This window comes from Tiliqua scincoides, chromosome 4 (assembly GCF_035046505.1).
Source record: "Tiliqua scincoides isolate rTilSci1 chromosome 4, rTilSci1.hap2, whole genome shotgun sequence".
Lineage (NCBI taxonomy): Eukaryota > Metazoa > Chordata > Lepidosauria > Squamata > Scincidae > Tiliqua > Tiliqua scincoides.
In genome coordinates, this window is record NC_089824.1 from 177,739,721 (window position 1) to 177,755,956 (window position 16,236).

The 16,236-nt window shown below is 43.0% G+C and overlaps 1 protein-coding gene across 3 annotated transcripts in view; it reads right to left on the reverse strand.

Moving 5' to 3' along the window:
• Positions 1-13,905: 13,905 nt before the first annotated feature.
• Positions 13,906-16,236, reverse strand: part of SLC41A1 (solute carrier family 41 member 1) — a 45,909-nt gene continuing 43,578 nt past the window's right edge. For all 3 annotated transcript variants that reach the window (XM_066625094.1, XM_066625096.1, XM_066625095.1), the window contains one exon: positions 13,906-14,844. In XM_066625094.1, the coding sequence (XP_066481191.1) occupies positions 14,659-14,844 (186 nt within the window). In that variant the 3' untranslated portion in view covers positions 13,906-14,658. The remainder of the gene's footprint in view (positions 14,845-16,236) is intronic.

Below are 16,236 nucleotides of genomic sequence, written 5' to 3' on the forward strand. Positions count from 1 at the left end.
TCTTTTCCGCATTCCTCTGGCTGTCACGTGAGAAGGGTGGGAAGCTGCATTGCCCCACTACAGGAACTACACTATCCGTCATGCATGGGGGTTGGTGTGAGGAAAACTCTGCATGACGGGAAATGTAGTGTTTTTAGGCAGGCAAGACCTTTGATTTAGCAGTGGTTGTCAAGCTCTAGCACCAGGACCCACTTTTTATAATGAGACTCTGTCAGGATCTACCGGAAGTGATGTCATGGCTGGAAGTGACATCATCGAGCAGGACAATTTTTAACAATCCTCCTAGGTTGCAATCCTACCCACACTTACCCAGGAGTAAGACCCATTTACTATCATTGTTAAAAGCATACACCTACCTGTTAAAAGGACAGACTGTAGCATTTCTCCAAATGCAGTCACACTGCACGGTAGCATCAAGTCTAATATATTAAAAAATAAAATATTGAAATGGATGGGGACCCACCTGACATTGGCTCATGACTCACCCACAGTTTGAGAAACATTGCTTTAAGGGGCAGTTTCTGTTTCTGTAGTACTATCAGTTATGAACATGGAAAGGAAGTGTTTGTATATATTACACATAGGGTGACCAGACAATGGAGGACAGAGTGCCTATACCTTTAACCATTGTATAGAAGAGGAGAATTTTGGCAGGTGCAGCTTTCTAAACCCTTCCATGCTGAGCTCCACCTGCCAAAATTCCCTCCTTTATACAGTGATTAAAGGTATAGGCACACTGTCCTCCAATGTATCTGGTCACCCTGATTACACAGGCCAACACATATTTTGCTGCCTTAAATGTTACACCTTTTTGTGGGTGCCGATTCTAAAAATGGCATCAGTCTTGCCTTATCAACTCTAGTTTTGAAGAAATGACATAGCCTCATTAGTAAATGGGTCAAGCAGCTTCCTAATGAGGAACCCTACACCATGACTTCATCACAAGGAAGCTGCTTGAACCATTCACTGAGGATATGTCGTTTCTCTGAAACTATACATGATAGGGCAAAACTGATGCCATTTTTGGAAACAGCACCCCAAATTCATATAAAACTACCATGAACTTTGAAAAAAAGGGTTTTTCTGACCATCAATTTAACAAGAACAATAACATGCTTGTGTTATTGATAGAGAGGAGTTTTGTTGTTTCTTCCTGGGAAGGCTTCAACGCATGACAGGCTGCAATTGAGCTAGTGATAGCTTCTCCATTATTTCATGCTTGGAAAAACTTCTTCACATGGTACATTTTAACTCCACAAACAAATTTGTTAAAGAAAGCAACTTAATACTAAAATGGATCCTAAAAACTTACCACTCTCCAGATAGGGAAACTGAGGCAGAAATGCAGCATGAACCCAGGGCTACCTGGTGAACCCACATTTGGCAGATCCAAGGGAAATTTCACATGCTGTGAGGTTAAATGTGTCTGCTCTAGTGAGAATGTAAAATCCATATTGAATACTGGCTACAAATTGCATGCAGGTGTTTATATTTCTATTCTGCATTCTGGCCACAGTTCAGAGGAATTTTGTTGCATTTAGAACTGAAAAACAAAGTTCACAATGGAAATGTGGGGACTACATTAATAACACAGGCCTACAAAATTGAGGGTCAGAAAAGTTTTTCCCAAACTTTATGGTGATTTGATATGAATTTGGGGTGCTGATTACAAAAATGGCATCCGTTTTGCTCTATCACGTCTAGTTTTGGAGATATAGTATAGCCTCATTAGTGAATGGTTCAAGCAGCTTCCTCATGAGGAAGACATGGTGTAGGCTTTTTTATGTGCACAGGGGTCTTTGGCCCTCTCCAAGCCTAGTCACGTCACGTCCTCGCTGACAAAAACATGCTTGTCAGTGAGAACATGATGAGGCCTGGAACAGGCCAAGACTGCTGTGCAGCAGCTCCGGCAGCAGGATTTTTGTGTTTAAAAAAAGGGAGAAAGCTCAGCAAGTTGAATGTTTTGGCAGCGAAGTGATGACATCACCTCTCAAGCTCCACACTGAAGATGGGTCATGGGACAGGAAAGTTTGAGAACCACTGACCTGACCTTGTTCAGAAAAAAATGCACTCTTCACATGCTTGAGTATTCTAGGATGCAGCTGTGGTATTGAACACCTTGTATATCCCTGGTAAGCATTACCACAAGTCAAGACCTGTGCAGAATATAATTTTCTCTATGGTTTGGAGTGGGGTTTGGATGTGTGAATTTATGTTTAGCCACATAGGAAACTTGCACATGCATATAAGCACCGCAGACACCAGCCTACAAGTCGATCCCACAGATAAGATGAGGGCAGGTTTCGAACCAAAATCATGGAATTTTCTATGACCCTCGGATAAGTCAGGGGTTAAACTTAGGGGGGTGTCTGACTATAGTTTTATCTGTTTTTACCCAAGGCCAGATCCTGAAAAATAACCTACCACTTCCTTGTTGGCAACCTTCAGTCTCGAAAGACTATGGTATCGCGCTCTGAAAGGTGGTTCTGGAACAGCATCTAGTGTGGCTGAAAAGACCAATTCGGGAGTGACAATCCCTTCCACACTGGGAGCAAGTGCAGTCTGTCCCTGGTCTGTCTCCCTGGCTATGGGCCTTCCTTCTTTGCCTCTTAGCATCAGACTGTTGGCCAAGTGTCTCTTCAAACTGGGAAAGGCCATGCTGCACAGCCTGCCTCCAAGCGGGCCGCTCAGAGGCCAGGGTTTCCCACTTGTTGAAGTCCACTCCTAAGGCCTTCAGATCCCTCTTGCAGATGTCCTTGTATCGCAGCTGTGGTCTACCTGTAGGGCGCTTTCCTTGCACGAGTTCTCCATAGAGGAGATCCTTTGGGATCCGGCCATCATCCATTCTCACAACATGACCGAGTCAATGCAGGCGTCTCTGTTTCAGCAGTGCATACTGTCAGGTCTATGTTCTGGATAAGGCAGAAACACAGCCAACAAGGTGGTTCAGGAACAGAACAGGTGCAGATTGCTGGAGTCAGCAGGATCAGCAAACACCTGTGACTGCCTCACCCTGGGTGTGGCTTAGCCTACACTGATTGGCCACTCCAACTACTTAATGTTTGGTCTGTTGAGCTTCCAGTACAGCAGTAGGAGGCTACTGAACTGCTGCTAGTAACTTGGGAGGCTGGATGTGAGTATATACATGTTGTTACTGACCATGGAATGAACTTTGACTGTGTATCTTGGAAAGCTGAGTTGGATTTGTTGTTTATGGACTGACTGCTCATCGTGCTGACTAGGACTGTTTACTGATTACTCTACCTGTGATAACCCTTGCTCTGAAGTATAACCACTGCATGCAAAGAACTCTGCTGGTGTATGCTGTTTTGTGTGCCTGCTCATCCAAGGTTCCATACAACTCTTTACCAGACAAAGGGTTGCAACTCTAACACATATATGCTAGGGATTCCAGCATGTTCCACTAATTGTTACCTAAGAACTGCAAGATGGCTGCCGGTGCAGCTGCTTTCTCAGAGTGCTCTGGCTTTTAATTTATAAATATTTGTTTTACCCTTCAGTCCTGTTTTTTCTTTTACTCCCTCACTTGCTTATCTTAAAGTTTATTTTTCTTTTTACAAGTGATATCAAGAAGTCTTTGAGTCATTACAGGCTGTGGTGTTTTAGTGCTGCTTAAGCAGAAGCACACAGAAAGCCTTGATGACATGGCAATGCAGGCAAATTTCCCCCTGTTACGGCACACCAAAGGGGGTGCTAGTTCTCAGGCTGAAGTGTGACAATAGCTGATACAGCACTCTGTGAAGAAGCACCCATTGTTCTAAGCCCCTGTATGAGATTCTAATGTGGCACACTATCTAGGAACAGAATGTAACTGATGTTGCAATGTTCAATAAAGGGCAGTGAGAAAGCTCGTACAAGCGGCTTGTCTCTCTCTGCATTCTCAACCCTCAATCTGTCTGCTGTCTCTTGATTTTCTGTCTAACCATTCATTTGCTTCTGCTCTTGCACCTAAATCCAGCAACCTGACCCCTGAGTTTTGGTTGCTCCCAAAGAATCACTGCTACACATAGCATAGTAAAGTTCCTGAAGGGCATAATGCCGACAGGCTCCTCAAAGAAAAAGTTGACAATGCTGACAGCCTCTTCAAAGAAAAGATAGAGAACCAGCCCGGTGCCGAGTGCGATCGACAAGAAAGGTGCCAAAAGAAAAAAAAAACACTTAAATAATGTGGTGAAGGTTTCCCCTTCTATTGAGCCCTTTCTTTTACAAACTAAATTACACTCCTTGCCCTTAAACTCTAAACAACAGTCGGAGGCTACAAATGTTACCCTGCGTTGCTCTTCTTCTTTGGATTTATCAGCAGTTTGTTTATCTGACCCTGAATGAAGGAAGGATTCATTCAGGACACAGATTCTGTTATGCTAGGTGGAGAACAGACAAGCCTGGATGCTAGTACATCCTCTGTGGGGAAACTAAAAACTTTGGGTGATGCCTGTTTAACTTCTGCTCAGACCCTACTAACAACCTATGAACGCTTTAACATACTGGAAGGTCAACTGCAAACTGCTCTACAGGCATTGCAGTGTTTGGAAAATAAAATCCAAACTGGCAGTAACTTTCATCCATGCCAGCCCAGCTCCCTCTCGGTGCCACCCTCTCCTTTAAGAGTAAAGTCTAACAACAATCCACAACTGGAGAGGGGTAGCCTAATTACCACTGCTTGCAATACACACCTGAGATTGATTTCCTCTGCTGTGGTTCTCAATATTCCATATAGAGATTCTTTTCTGTGGTCTTCCAAGTCTAGGATGGCCAAGGCCTTGTCTCAACTGCTGAAGGTACAAGTGGATCGGTCTGCACTGCGGGAATTTTTCTTTTTGCCCTCCAGGAACTATACCAAAAGGCTCTGCTTGGCTTTCAACTCGGAAGCAGTATCTAACCTCATTTTTAACGCCAGAACACATTTTAGGAATTTTAGCATAACCATCCAGAGAACTTTTATACAGACCGGAAGACAAATGCTTTTTAAATCCAAATTTCATAAGCCGCTTACCCTAACTAAGAGACTGTTTTCTAGTTCTCGAACAAATGTCTCTTCCAGAATTCCCTCGTGTAGCTCAGTGCATGGTGTCAATCGAATCCCACCAGTGGTGGATCCTGTGGGTGCAGGAACTATGCCTACGAAGTGCCAGCACACGAAGACCTCCTTCTGTTCCCAACCGGACTTCTCAATCCACCCCCCTTGTGATATGCTTCCTTGGGATGATCCTCTCTTAGCCTCAAATTCATTGATCTCAACCAAACCTCTGATGCCCAATATAGCTGAAAGGCCATTATTTGTGCCTCCCTTGTCCAATTCAATTCCTGACTATTTGACCAATTCCATGGGCCCAATCCTACAATTAGAGAAGACTAGTGCGCACTCTTCCAGATATGATTTGAAAAATTTGCACACCTGGGAGTTTGAGATCCAACAGAGTGAGCGTCCCCCTCCCTTGGAGACTGCTGAGTGCCAGCCTTTGTCAATTGTAACATCTTTGCTTATACCTGACTTGGACGCCCGTCCCAAGGCATCTTACCATCGATCTCCCCCTAGACAACTCTCTTGCCCAACTCCTTTAGCGCAGAAGGAAGTACTAGGTGACTCTAACACGTCTACTATGAAGCCAGATCCAGTTGGAAGTTATTTCGACTTAGTAATGACTAACTCTGGCTGGCCTCTCAATCGCCCTGCTACGCCCCCATTGAACTCTAATCCTCCCCAACTGAGACTAAGGCAACTCTTGACCGACAGCTATCTTCCTCACAGCCCCGATGTCATCACACACTCATCCAGCCAGGTAAAGCTGGTTTCCTGGAACATTGCGGGCTGGAAACGAAAGTGCCTTGATAAGGAATTCCTAACCTATTTAGCATCTTTTGTCATCATACTCCTGCAAGAAACGTGGTCAACAGAACCAATCTTCCTTGATGATTACCAATCCTTCCATCTACCAGCCTATAGACTTAACAAGAAGAGTCGCGCTCAAGCAGGCCTGGCAATTCTAATCAACCCGCTCCTGCCAGCGACCCTTGTGGAAGCATCAAAAAATCTTTGTAACTTATTAATCATCAAATTGGTTATTCAACAGAAGATTTTTCTTGTTTTTAATGTTTACTTACCCCCCTGTCAAAACAGATCACAACGGGAGCAAGCTTGGAATTTCCTTTCAGAACAATGTAATATGGCGTGCAGTACTCTTCCTAACGCTAGTTATCCTTGGTGCAGACTTCAACTCAAGAGTTGGGGGTGGTATTGAGATCTTTCACAAGATGGCCTGGAGGATTCTGAACCTTTTATTTCTACCCATGGACACCTAGCGAGGTCCTCTAAAGATATCTGTTTCAACTATGCTGGGTTCTACCTGGCAAATTTTAGCCTCCAGTTCAATTTGATTTGGCTCAACGGCTTATGTAACTTTTCAGGGGCTTCGGAATTTACTTACGTTTCCCCAGTAGGTACCAGTGTTATTGACTACATTTTAATCTCTTTTTTTTTTAAAGTTTTTTAAATTGATGTTTAATTTTTTAAAGTATACATTCCACTTATATTTACATAATCATCAACAATCTTTTTCCCCCTTTTTCAGTATCAATACTGAAAATCTTTTTCAGTATTTCAGTATTTTCAGTGTTTCAATCTTTTTCAGTATCAATACTGAAACAGGATAAGACATGGGAAGATAAGAAAACCGAGATAAAAAAGAAATGGTTGAGGTATATAAGATGGGTAAGGGAAGGGGGGGCCAATACTGTTATAATGGATAAAATCCAAAAGGTGTGCTTATGGCTGCAGATATAAATACTTAATGTTAATTGTTGCTGTTCATGGGGGGAGGGAAAAAAGGGGGACTACGTTTTAATCTCAGCCGCTCTTTTGCCCTTTGTTTCCACCTTTAAAGTCAATGACTTTAAACTGAGTGACCATTTGTCTCTATGCACTGTTTTCAACATAGACTCACCTTGTACTGTTCCCCCCACTGTGTGTTAGGGATAGCCCCACCCGCTTGGCAAAAATTAGATGGAATGACTCCACCCTTTTTGAAATTCAGTTATTATTGAACAACTCGGGCGGGGGGGTAAGATGCTGAGGGAACATGTTTTGACCCTATCAGAGCCTGAATCTATAGTGTCTGCCTTTGAATCTCTAATGAACTATATCCTTGTAAATATTGTTAATCCAATGGGCGTGGCCAAAGGTAGGCCTAGTAATGACAATTCAGGATGGTATGATCGGGACTGCAAACGAGCCAAGGCCCATGCCAGGGAGGGTTTCGGAAACTTTAGAGCTAGCAATTTAAAGGAGGATCTAAAAATCTACTTCACAGCCACTGCCTCCCTAAAGGATCTGATCCAGTCTAAACAGCATGAGTTCATCAAAAAGTCCTGGGAAAGACTGATCCAAGCTACAATTAGCAACAATCATAAGCTATTCTGGGACATTGTCTCTAGAGCCTCCAATGAAGGTACGGGCAAGCCTAACCTAATCTCTAACCACACTTGGTGCCAATAGTTCTCTGACTTGTTTTATGATCCGACAGCTGCCTGCAGTGGGGACCCAGAGTTCTCCTTCTCCAACTTTGAGGCTTGGCCTGACGTATCCGAAGGGGATATCTTTGATCTAATTGAAACTCTAAAGTTGGGCAAGGCCCCGGGGCCTGATGCCATTCCCACCATCTGGCTCAAAGAAGACCCATCATTTTGGACTTCCATTCTGGCCCCGCTTTTTTTAATCTATCAATGCCTCAGGTTGATTCCCCAAAGTATGGCTTAAAGCCCCAGTGATCCCTATTTTTTAAAAAGGTGATTCTAGCAAGCCGGATAATTACAGACCTATCAGCTTAATCTCTGTAATTGGCAAGCTGTACGCAAAACTTCTTCTCCAGCGCCTCAATCAATGGATTACCCATTCTAACATCATGGGTATAGAACAAATAGGCTTTAGACAGGGGAAATCCACCTTGGACCATGCCCTCATCCTTCAACATCTAGCACAAAAGTATTCCATCCAAATGAAATCAAAACTTTTTCTAGCATTTTTGGACTTTAAAGGGGCTTTTGATAATGTGAACAGAAACCTTCTTTGGACAAAACTAGCTCGTATGGGACTAGATCCTAAACTGCTTGCTCTTATCTGGGGCCTATATTCTAATACATCCGCTCAAGTCAGATATACCCCGGGAGGCAATTACACCGACGAATTTCTTACCAACAAGGGGGTGAAGCAAGGCTGTGTGCTGGCTCCCACATTGTTTAATCTCTTTCTTAATGACCTGGCTCCTTCCCTGGCCACAGTTGACGGACACCCTCCCAGATTGAGGGACTTGCAGGTCCCGATCCTACTCTATGCTGATGACGCGGTCATCTTATCTCGTTCTTGCTTGGGGCTAAAACGTCTGATTAGGAAGTGCATTGAATTTTTCTGCTCTAATGAGCTACAAATTAATTACACCAAATCAAAAATTATGGTTTTTGAAAGGTCCTGGAGACCAAGAGAGCGAAGATTCAATGGTCAAATTGTGGAACAGGTTGTCATTTAAATACCTGGGCATTCTTTTTTCGCATAATTTAGCATGGGCGCGCCATTGTTATATGGCTCGTTCTCTTGCTAAAGCCTCTTCGCAAGCCATTGTCAGTTTTTTTTCATAGCAAAGGTGGCTCGTATATTCCAGCGGCGTTGAAGGCCTTCAATGCGAGATGCTCCACCCAAATTTTATATGGAGTACCGATCTGGATCAAGTCATTCAATAGCTCACTAGAGCAGATTCAATCAGCTTTCTTAAGAAGTACACTTGGCTTGCCCCAGTGTGTGTCTTATGAGGTACTTTGTATTGAATCTGGCCAAATCCAACTTGAAACACTGGCGTGGATCAGAGCAACTAAATTTTGGCTTAAAATCTTTTACAGTATCGACTCCAACACTCTCCTATATTACCTCCTTGATGATCCTTATTTTACAGACAAATTTTGGAGCACAAAAATAAAACAATTGGGAGTCGAGCCTGACTTACTTGGCCATCTGTCACAAGACGAGGCATTTAGGCTCATTAAAGGGAGACTCCTGGACATTCATACTTCCAAAATTCTATCTGCTGCTAATAAAATATGTTCACCAATACACTTTCACTTACCAGTTAAAATAGGGGAAATCCCCAACTATTTATACATTTTGGAATGCCCAAAAATCAGAAGGGCCTTTTCTATGGCCCGTTGCAATTCTATTCCATCTGCTGTCCTCTGGGGCAGATTTAATGGTACTCCTCCCCAGGAAAGAATTTGTCCGTGCTCCCAGCGAGTGGTAGAAACGTTAGACCACCTTCTTTTTCATTGTCCGCTCCACAATGAGGCCAGGAGGAAATGCTTAGTTCTTCAACCCCATCTTAATTCCCTTTTTGAGGACTCTGTCATACTGCAATACCTATTAGCTACCACTGACCCTAACACCATTTTTCAGATTGCTACATTAATCTCACAAATTGTGGCGTCCAACTTGAAGCGTGCCCCTATTTCTTGAAGTCCTTGGTTTCTAGGAGTTAATTGTAGCTTGGTATGTTTTTAGTAAATGAACCATTAGTTAGCTCTTTTAAGCTATTTTTTTTTGTTATGTATCAAAGTGTTCAATGTTTTTTGTAATTGTATGCCAATAAAGGTACTGAAACTGACTGTAAAACTGACCTAAGAACTGTAGTCTCTAATTTATTAAAAACATAGTAAAAAATCATAAGATACATTTTTATTCTTTTTAAATTCTGGTCTTCACCACCTTTTTGTAAACACTATCAGAGTAAGTGCACTGTAAACAACATACCAGTAAAACAGAGGTTCCCAACCTGGTATTCATGTACTCCCAGGGACACTCAATAGGACCTTCAGGGGTACTTGAAAAAGAATGGAATAATGGCAAAAAAAGGCAGGTCCAGAATGCTTTGCAGGGCCAGCAAGGCAGGAAGGAAGGTAGCTAGTTGGTTGTGAAAGCCCCACCAATAGCTAGTTTTTGGTCATCAATTCATCTATGAACAAGTGATTGAAAACCAACACAGTAAAAAAACTGAAACATAATATGAAATGTGATCAATCACCCAGAATTTCTCAGCACACTTCTGGTGCAAAACAGTGCAAAGGCAGTCTTCTGTTCTTCAAACAGATGGAAAGAGAAAGTATGTGATGAATACATGAAGTCTGGGTTTTCATAGAGAGGAGATGAGGGCTTGTATTATTTGCAAACATTTTGCTAATATGAAGGGTACAGTTTATGGAAATGGGCTGCCAAGGGATATGCAAGTGAAAAAGGTTGGGAACCACTGCAGGAGAACCATGAATCAAATCCACCTTTAAGGTGTCTGGTGTGTTAAGCCAGAAGCTCCACATACAACATACAACGCATAACTGGGAGTGTGCAATTCAATTCACAGCAGAGAGATGCAGCTGCATACATTTGCAACCCTTTTTACTCAGAAATAGACCCACTGCTTTCCATGGGAGTTATCCTTAAATAATGGTGCACTGAATTGTAGTTTGGGACATTATTTGTAATGGAGAAGATCCCATCCTGGTGTTGGGGAAAAAAAAAGACTTCTGCCAAATGCATGCATTTGCAGAAAGGAACCAGGTTGCAGTAGCATTTGCAAAAGGGAAAAGAAGAGAATAAAAGGTTAACTTTGGCTGGAATTTCCCAGGAAAGTTACTATAGAAACAAATGATCTCTGAATTGCTTCTAATGAGCCTGTTTTAGCAAGAAAACTTTTCAGAGTTGAAAGGCTCAGCCCTCTGATTGACCTGGAGATAAGGTGTATCAATAATTGGAGCTTGATTACTTGGCAAAAATGTTACCTAGTGTAGTATCTATGGTACCTTGTTCATTGAGAATCAAGAACATGCAGCGAGAAGGAGTCTCAAAGGAAAGAGGAACATAAGCAATACAATGATACAGAAGGACTGGCATCACAGGAGTGGATTCAAGAGAAGAAATTTTGAGTGCTAGAGTCCACAGCCTGCAAAGAGGGGGACTGAACTTTACCAGCTGAAATTTATCAGTTCAGACTAGGGCTTGTTTCTCATTTCGTAGCAGAATAAGACACAAAGACCAAAAGCCTTATAAATAAATGTAATATTTATTTTACCAAATATAATTTAATCAGTTAAATTGGAATCTGTCAATTCAATTATAGCAACTATAAATAATTTTTTTAAAATTTTGTTTTTAATAGAGGTTTAAACCAATAGCTTTATCTTCATTTGCAGCCAGGTCAAATATACATGCAACTGAGTTCAAGTGGTGAGAATAAAATTATTCTTCAATGTGTTTGAATGACGTTGATACAACCCCACACAGCCCCACCCCACCACATTGCAGACATAATTATGGGCGCAATCCAGACCTGCACTGGAGCAGGCAAGCCAGGAGGCTTGCGCTGCATCCAAGGCAGGTTTCTGGCCAGCAGCAGCTCAGTCAGAGGTAAGGGGAAACTCTTCCCCTTACCCCTAGATAAGGGCTGCTGGCCCCAATGGGTCTCCTCGGACCTGCACCACCTCTGGTGGTAGCGCAAGTCCGAGTAGAGTGGAGCAGCTTGAAGCCGCTCTGTTCTCCCCAGGGACGGGAATTGGGATTCAGCATAACTGCCGAGTCCCAGCCCTGCCTCCGGCTCCTCACGTGTCTGCCCCCAGGGTCGCCCATCGCCCACCCTCTCCCCGCCCAGAAATGCCTCCCTCCCACCCACCCCCACGTCTACCTTCACCACTTGTGTTGGCATGGATGCGCCAACACAAGTGGCTGCGAGGAAGCGACGCGGAGGCTTCTGCCAGCCTCCACATGTCAGCGCACCCACGGAGGCGCAAACATGCTTTACAGCCCAAGTCAAGGTTTGGATTGTGCCCTAACACATTTAGGGATGTCACCCAAATAGCACTAACAGTTCAGCTCCTGGATCTGGGGCTAAGTTTTGCAACCAAGATTGGGGTGTTAAAAACTCCTTCTTTGGATGCATAGACACAAACTTTAAACTAGGAGCACAAAACAGATATGAGATAAAAGACATGCTCAGACAGAGTTCCATACCAAGAAACTGATTGTTCAAGTGTTAAGAAGGTGAAAAGGTGCATCCCGCAATACAAAATGCAAACTGGCAAAACAAATGATTGCTAAGACATTCATAAGATTTAAAGGGAAAAGATGAGCTGGCCCTTATGAATGTTAATAGGGTAAATAACTTATTTTGACAACGTCCATTGTTGAGCAGCAACTAAATATTTTCAGGTATTTTCTGTTGAAATCTGGAGGTCATTGCTCTCAGATATACTACGAAAACCTAACTTGCTGAGTAAGAATTGCCAATCTCAATAGGTAAGGCAATAATGAAATACTTATCCATGCCCATTGCTCCCACATAATTAAGGCCACTTTGCAATGGAAGAAAGGATTACTCTATTGCAGTTGTTCCCAAACTGGTGGGTCGCAACCCACCAGGGGAACAGGAAGCAGGGTGTTCCCCCTTAAGAGGTGTGCCCTGCAGGGATGGCAGCGACATGATCCTGAAGATTGTGCTGCTGACAGGAGCAAAGGGGGGTTTCCTCCTTACCTGGCAGCAGTGACGGCCTCTGGAGGTGGGTGCAGGGAGCCCTGTGGACATCTCCACAGGGCTCCCCAAGCTCTTGATGAACAGAAATAAATGATTTGAAACCACTTCTGGTTTTGTCACTGGAAACCAGGAGTGGTTTGACAGTTCATTTCTGTTAATCAGAGGCTTGAGGAGCCCTGTGGAGACATCCTCAGGGCTCCCTGCACCTCCTGGAGGCCAGCACTGCTGCCAGGTTAAGGAGGAAACACCCTGTTGATTCTGGCAGCAGCCTGATCCTTGGGATTGTGCCAATGCCACAGCAGTGCCCTTCAAGCACTTAGGTGGTTCCCAACTCTCTGGGAGGAGTTTGGAAAGCACTGCTCTATTGACATCTTTGCACAGTGATCCCACAACTATTCCCTTGGTAAGATGTTAAATATGAAGGCTTGCAAGGCTCATGCCATAAACTAAGGTAAGTCTATCAAAGCCATAGAAATATCCTTAATACTGAGTACTTTTAGGACAACAGGTGCAAGTGCATTTTGCCCAATTAAGCAAAAGAATAAAGTGGTTCAATTTAGCCCTTTAGGTGTCATTTTGGCAACAATTTTGCTGCAAAAGTCATTCTGATCACATTTCCAAGACGTTTAAATTGTAGCAATGCTGCCTCCAAGTGCAGTTGAAGGCCAGAGTCTGAAATCTATCATTATGCTCTAAATAGCAGTTCAGACCCAAAGTTACTTGCAACTGGAATCAGCTCACTAATGAAGTCTATTGTTAGAAAAGGGCAAGATAGTTTTCTGAAAATCACATGTATTCAATCCATCCTTGGGCATGTTCAAAGTAGTAGATCACATCTAAGGGTTCCTTAAGAGAAGGAATCACAAGAATTATGACATGATGCACTGGTATATAGAACTTTCTGGAAAGAAAACTTTCTTCCAAACATCTTGGGTTGACTTTCCAAGGTCTCATGAGATGAGAAGCATCCTTGGCATAACACGACTGGCTTAGCAGCAGAAGCTTAGACTCCTCTCAATACCAGGCGTTTAAGATTGTAAACACCGTGCATTTTGGCCAATCAGTTTATAGTTTTGAAAATCCACATAGAATGAATACACATAAAACATGCAATAGTTTAAGGCTACAATTGGTGAAGAAACATCCAGGATATGCAGTTCTGTGTAAAGCAATGAAAATCCAACTCTGTGTAATAAGAGATGGGTATCCAACACTATGCTAAATTCTTGTATCAGGCTTTGTTTAAATGAATTGCTGCATTTCATACAAGTGGCACTACGTGTGATGTAACAAATCTTTCTAGAAGCATGGTATTTCAAGATGCCTTTCTAGAAGCATGGTATTTCAAGATGCCTTTCTAGAAGCATGGTAAAACAGAAACATAACATAATACAGCTGCAACTTGATTCAAGAATCCACCACAATCGGCACCAAACAGTCAGCTAGCTTAAAAGGGTCATGTGTAGGGTACGCATCTTCCTAGAGGCAGACTTTCAAGGTCACTTTAGCCAATAATGAATTTGAAATTATGGTTGGAAACAGACTATTATTCCACAGTTTACCACTCTATTTGTTCATTCAACTGGTACAATAACTCTGATGTTTCTTTCCACCAATTGCAAGTGGCCAGAGACACAGGCTTGATTTGTGGTCAAAGCAGACAGACTAATAAGGTAGACATGCAGGAGTGGGTATGCACAAAATAGCTCCAAATCATTAACTCAGAACCAAAGTTTAATAAAAACGAGAACCTGAATTTTATCTAGTGCTTTGAGTGAGTGCACAATGAAGAAGGTGGGGTTTCTTTAAAATCCGTATAGTTGATCAATTTAGTTCCAATATTAACCATTATGAAATTGCACTTAGTGATTGTCTTTACACACTGTTTCTCTTTTTTCCTTCCTAAAAGTACTTTTCCCTGTACAAACTTGGCTTGAAATATAAAATTCCCATTGAAAATAATGAGAATCTAGTATCAAAGTTAAAGTCCCAGAGAGAGACAGAGGGAGGCAGCAAGGCTTTGGGGGATAGGGGAATGTCACTGAAGGAGAAGAAAGGGGGAGTGGAGAAACGGAAGGGTGGTTTAGTCCCCCACATCTGTGTCCCGGTCCCCGATGAGCCAGAGAATATGGAAGCTGAGTGCCAAGAGACCTGTCCCAAGCAGGTCTCCCAGTGCTGTCAAATAAGGAATAGAAAAGTTGTCAGGGTCCAGGCCTCTCCTCCACATCCAGTGGACCATCCAGTCGGCAATGTAGAGAAGAATGAGAACCTGGAAGAGCAACAGTCACATTAGCTACAGCTTGAGGCATCAGGGCAGATGTGAAGGCCATCATAGTTACATGTTTGGCCTTGAACCGCAGGGACTCAAACAACTGGTGCATGCGCTTACATACGTATAAAGACACATACAGGTTCATTCAGCTAGTTCCAATTCACTATTAAATGACAACTGTCAGTCACCCTGCAATTGATGTAGACTGGATAGTGTTAGAGCAGCAAAGGTATACCGGGAAGAATAGCCCATTTCTTACGGCAGGGTGAGGAATAGCAGTAAAAGAGGCAGAATGCTGGCTGAGAAGAGAGCAATTTACCCAATCTTGGACTAACATGTGCTGCTCCTAGTCCTTGTTACGGTTCAACTTTTTTATCATCACTATTCCTTAATTGGTGCCAATATCATCCCTTTTTAAATGCCAGTATAGATGTTGCTGCTAGATGGCACAAGCACTGGCTTTACATGCCAGCATATATGGATGCCAGCCTGGCATGATGAACAAAATGTGTATTTGTCAGGACACTGCCTTTCTGAACCATAGACTAAGTTCCTGGTCAAGACGAAAACCCTCCGAATGTGCTGTTCCTTCCAGTCACACCCTGGAAAGAAGTTTGTGTGCTCCCGTCTCCACATAGTTTGTCTCATCTCGAGGTTTGTCCTCTGCTGTACCACTTCACATGACCCACCTATTCAAAAGTACCACCAAAAGTAACTGGCAATGACATAATCACCAATTACTTCTGGGTTGGGAGGCCAGATGCAACATGACAAACACCAGTAAGAGGCTCAGGATGGATGGGAGGGCTTTTTTGAGAGAGTGGAAAAGCATCTGAAGCTCTGCCCACTGACCTTCTACTGCTGTTTGTTACATCATGTTCCTGGTCTCTCTGCCAGGCAACAGGTGTCCAGGGGTCCTGTGAGTACCATCAGACACCACCTCAAGTACCACTGGTGGTACCGGTACCACTGGTTGAGAAACACTGACATAGTGCAATCATGGAGATACACTTCCTGTCTGTACTGTTCTCACTGAATGCAACCTCTTGTTTCCCAGTACCACCTCATGCTTGTATTTGCATCTCCATTTGAATGCCTTCTCCTTACTTTTCCTGAATGCTGTAAAACATCTGCATTTTAATGTCACAGTGTAACCTCCTGCTTATACCTGCTTTTTTAATGATGCAACCCTAGTCCCATACACACACACACCGGCACATTCTTAGCTTTAGGTTCTGTCCAGTCTTACAATATGCTTAATGCAGTCAATCCCAAATTATTCAAACTGGTAGCACACTCACATCTATTACCTCCCCTTTTTAAATGAAAAGGAACAATTTCCCTTCTCATACAAGACCAACCATTAACCACTGGAAATCCATTTTAACC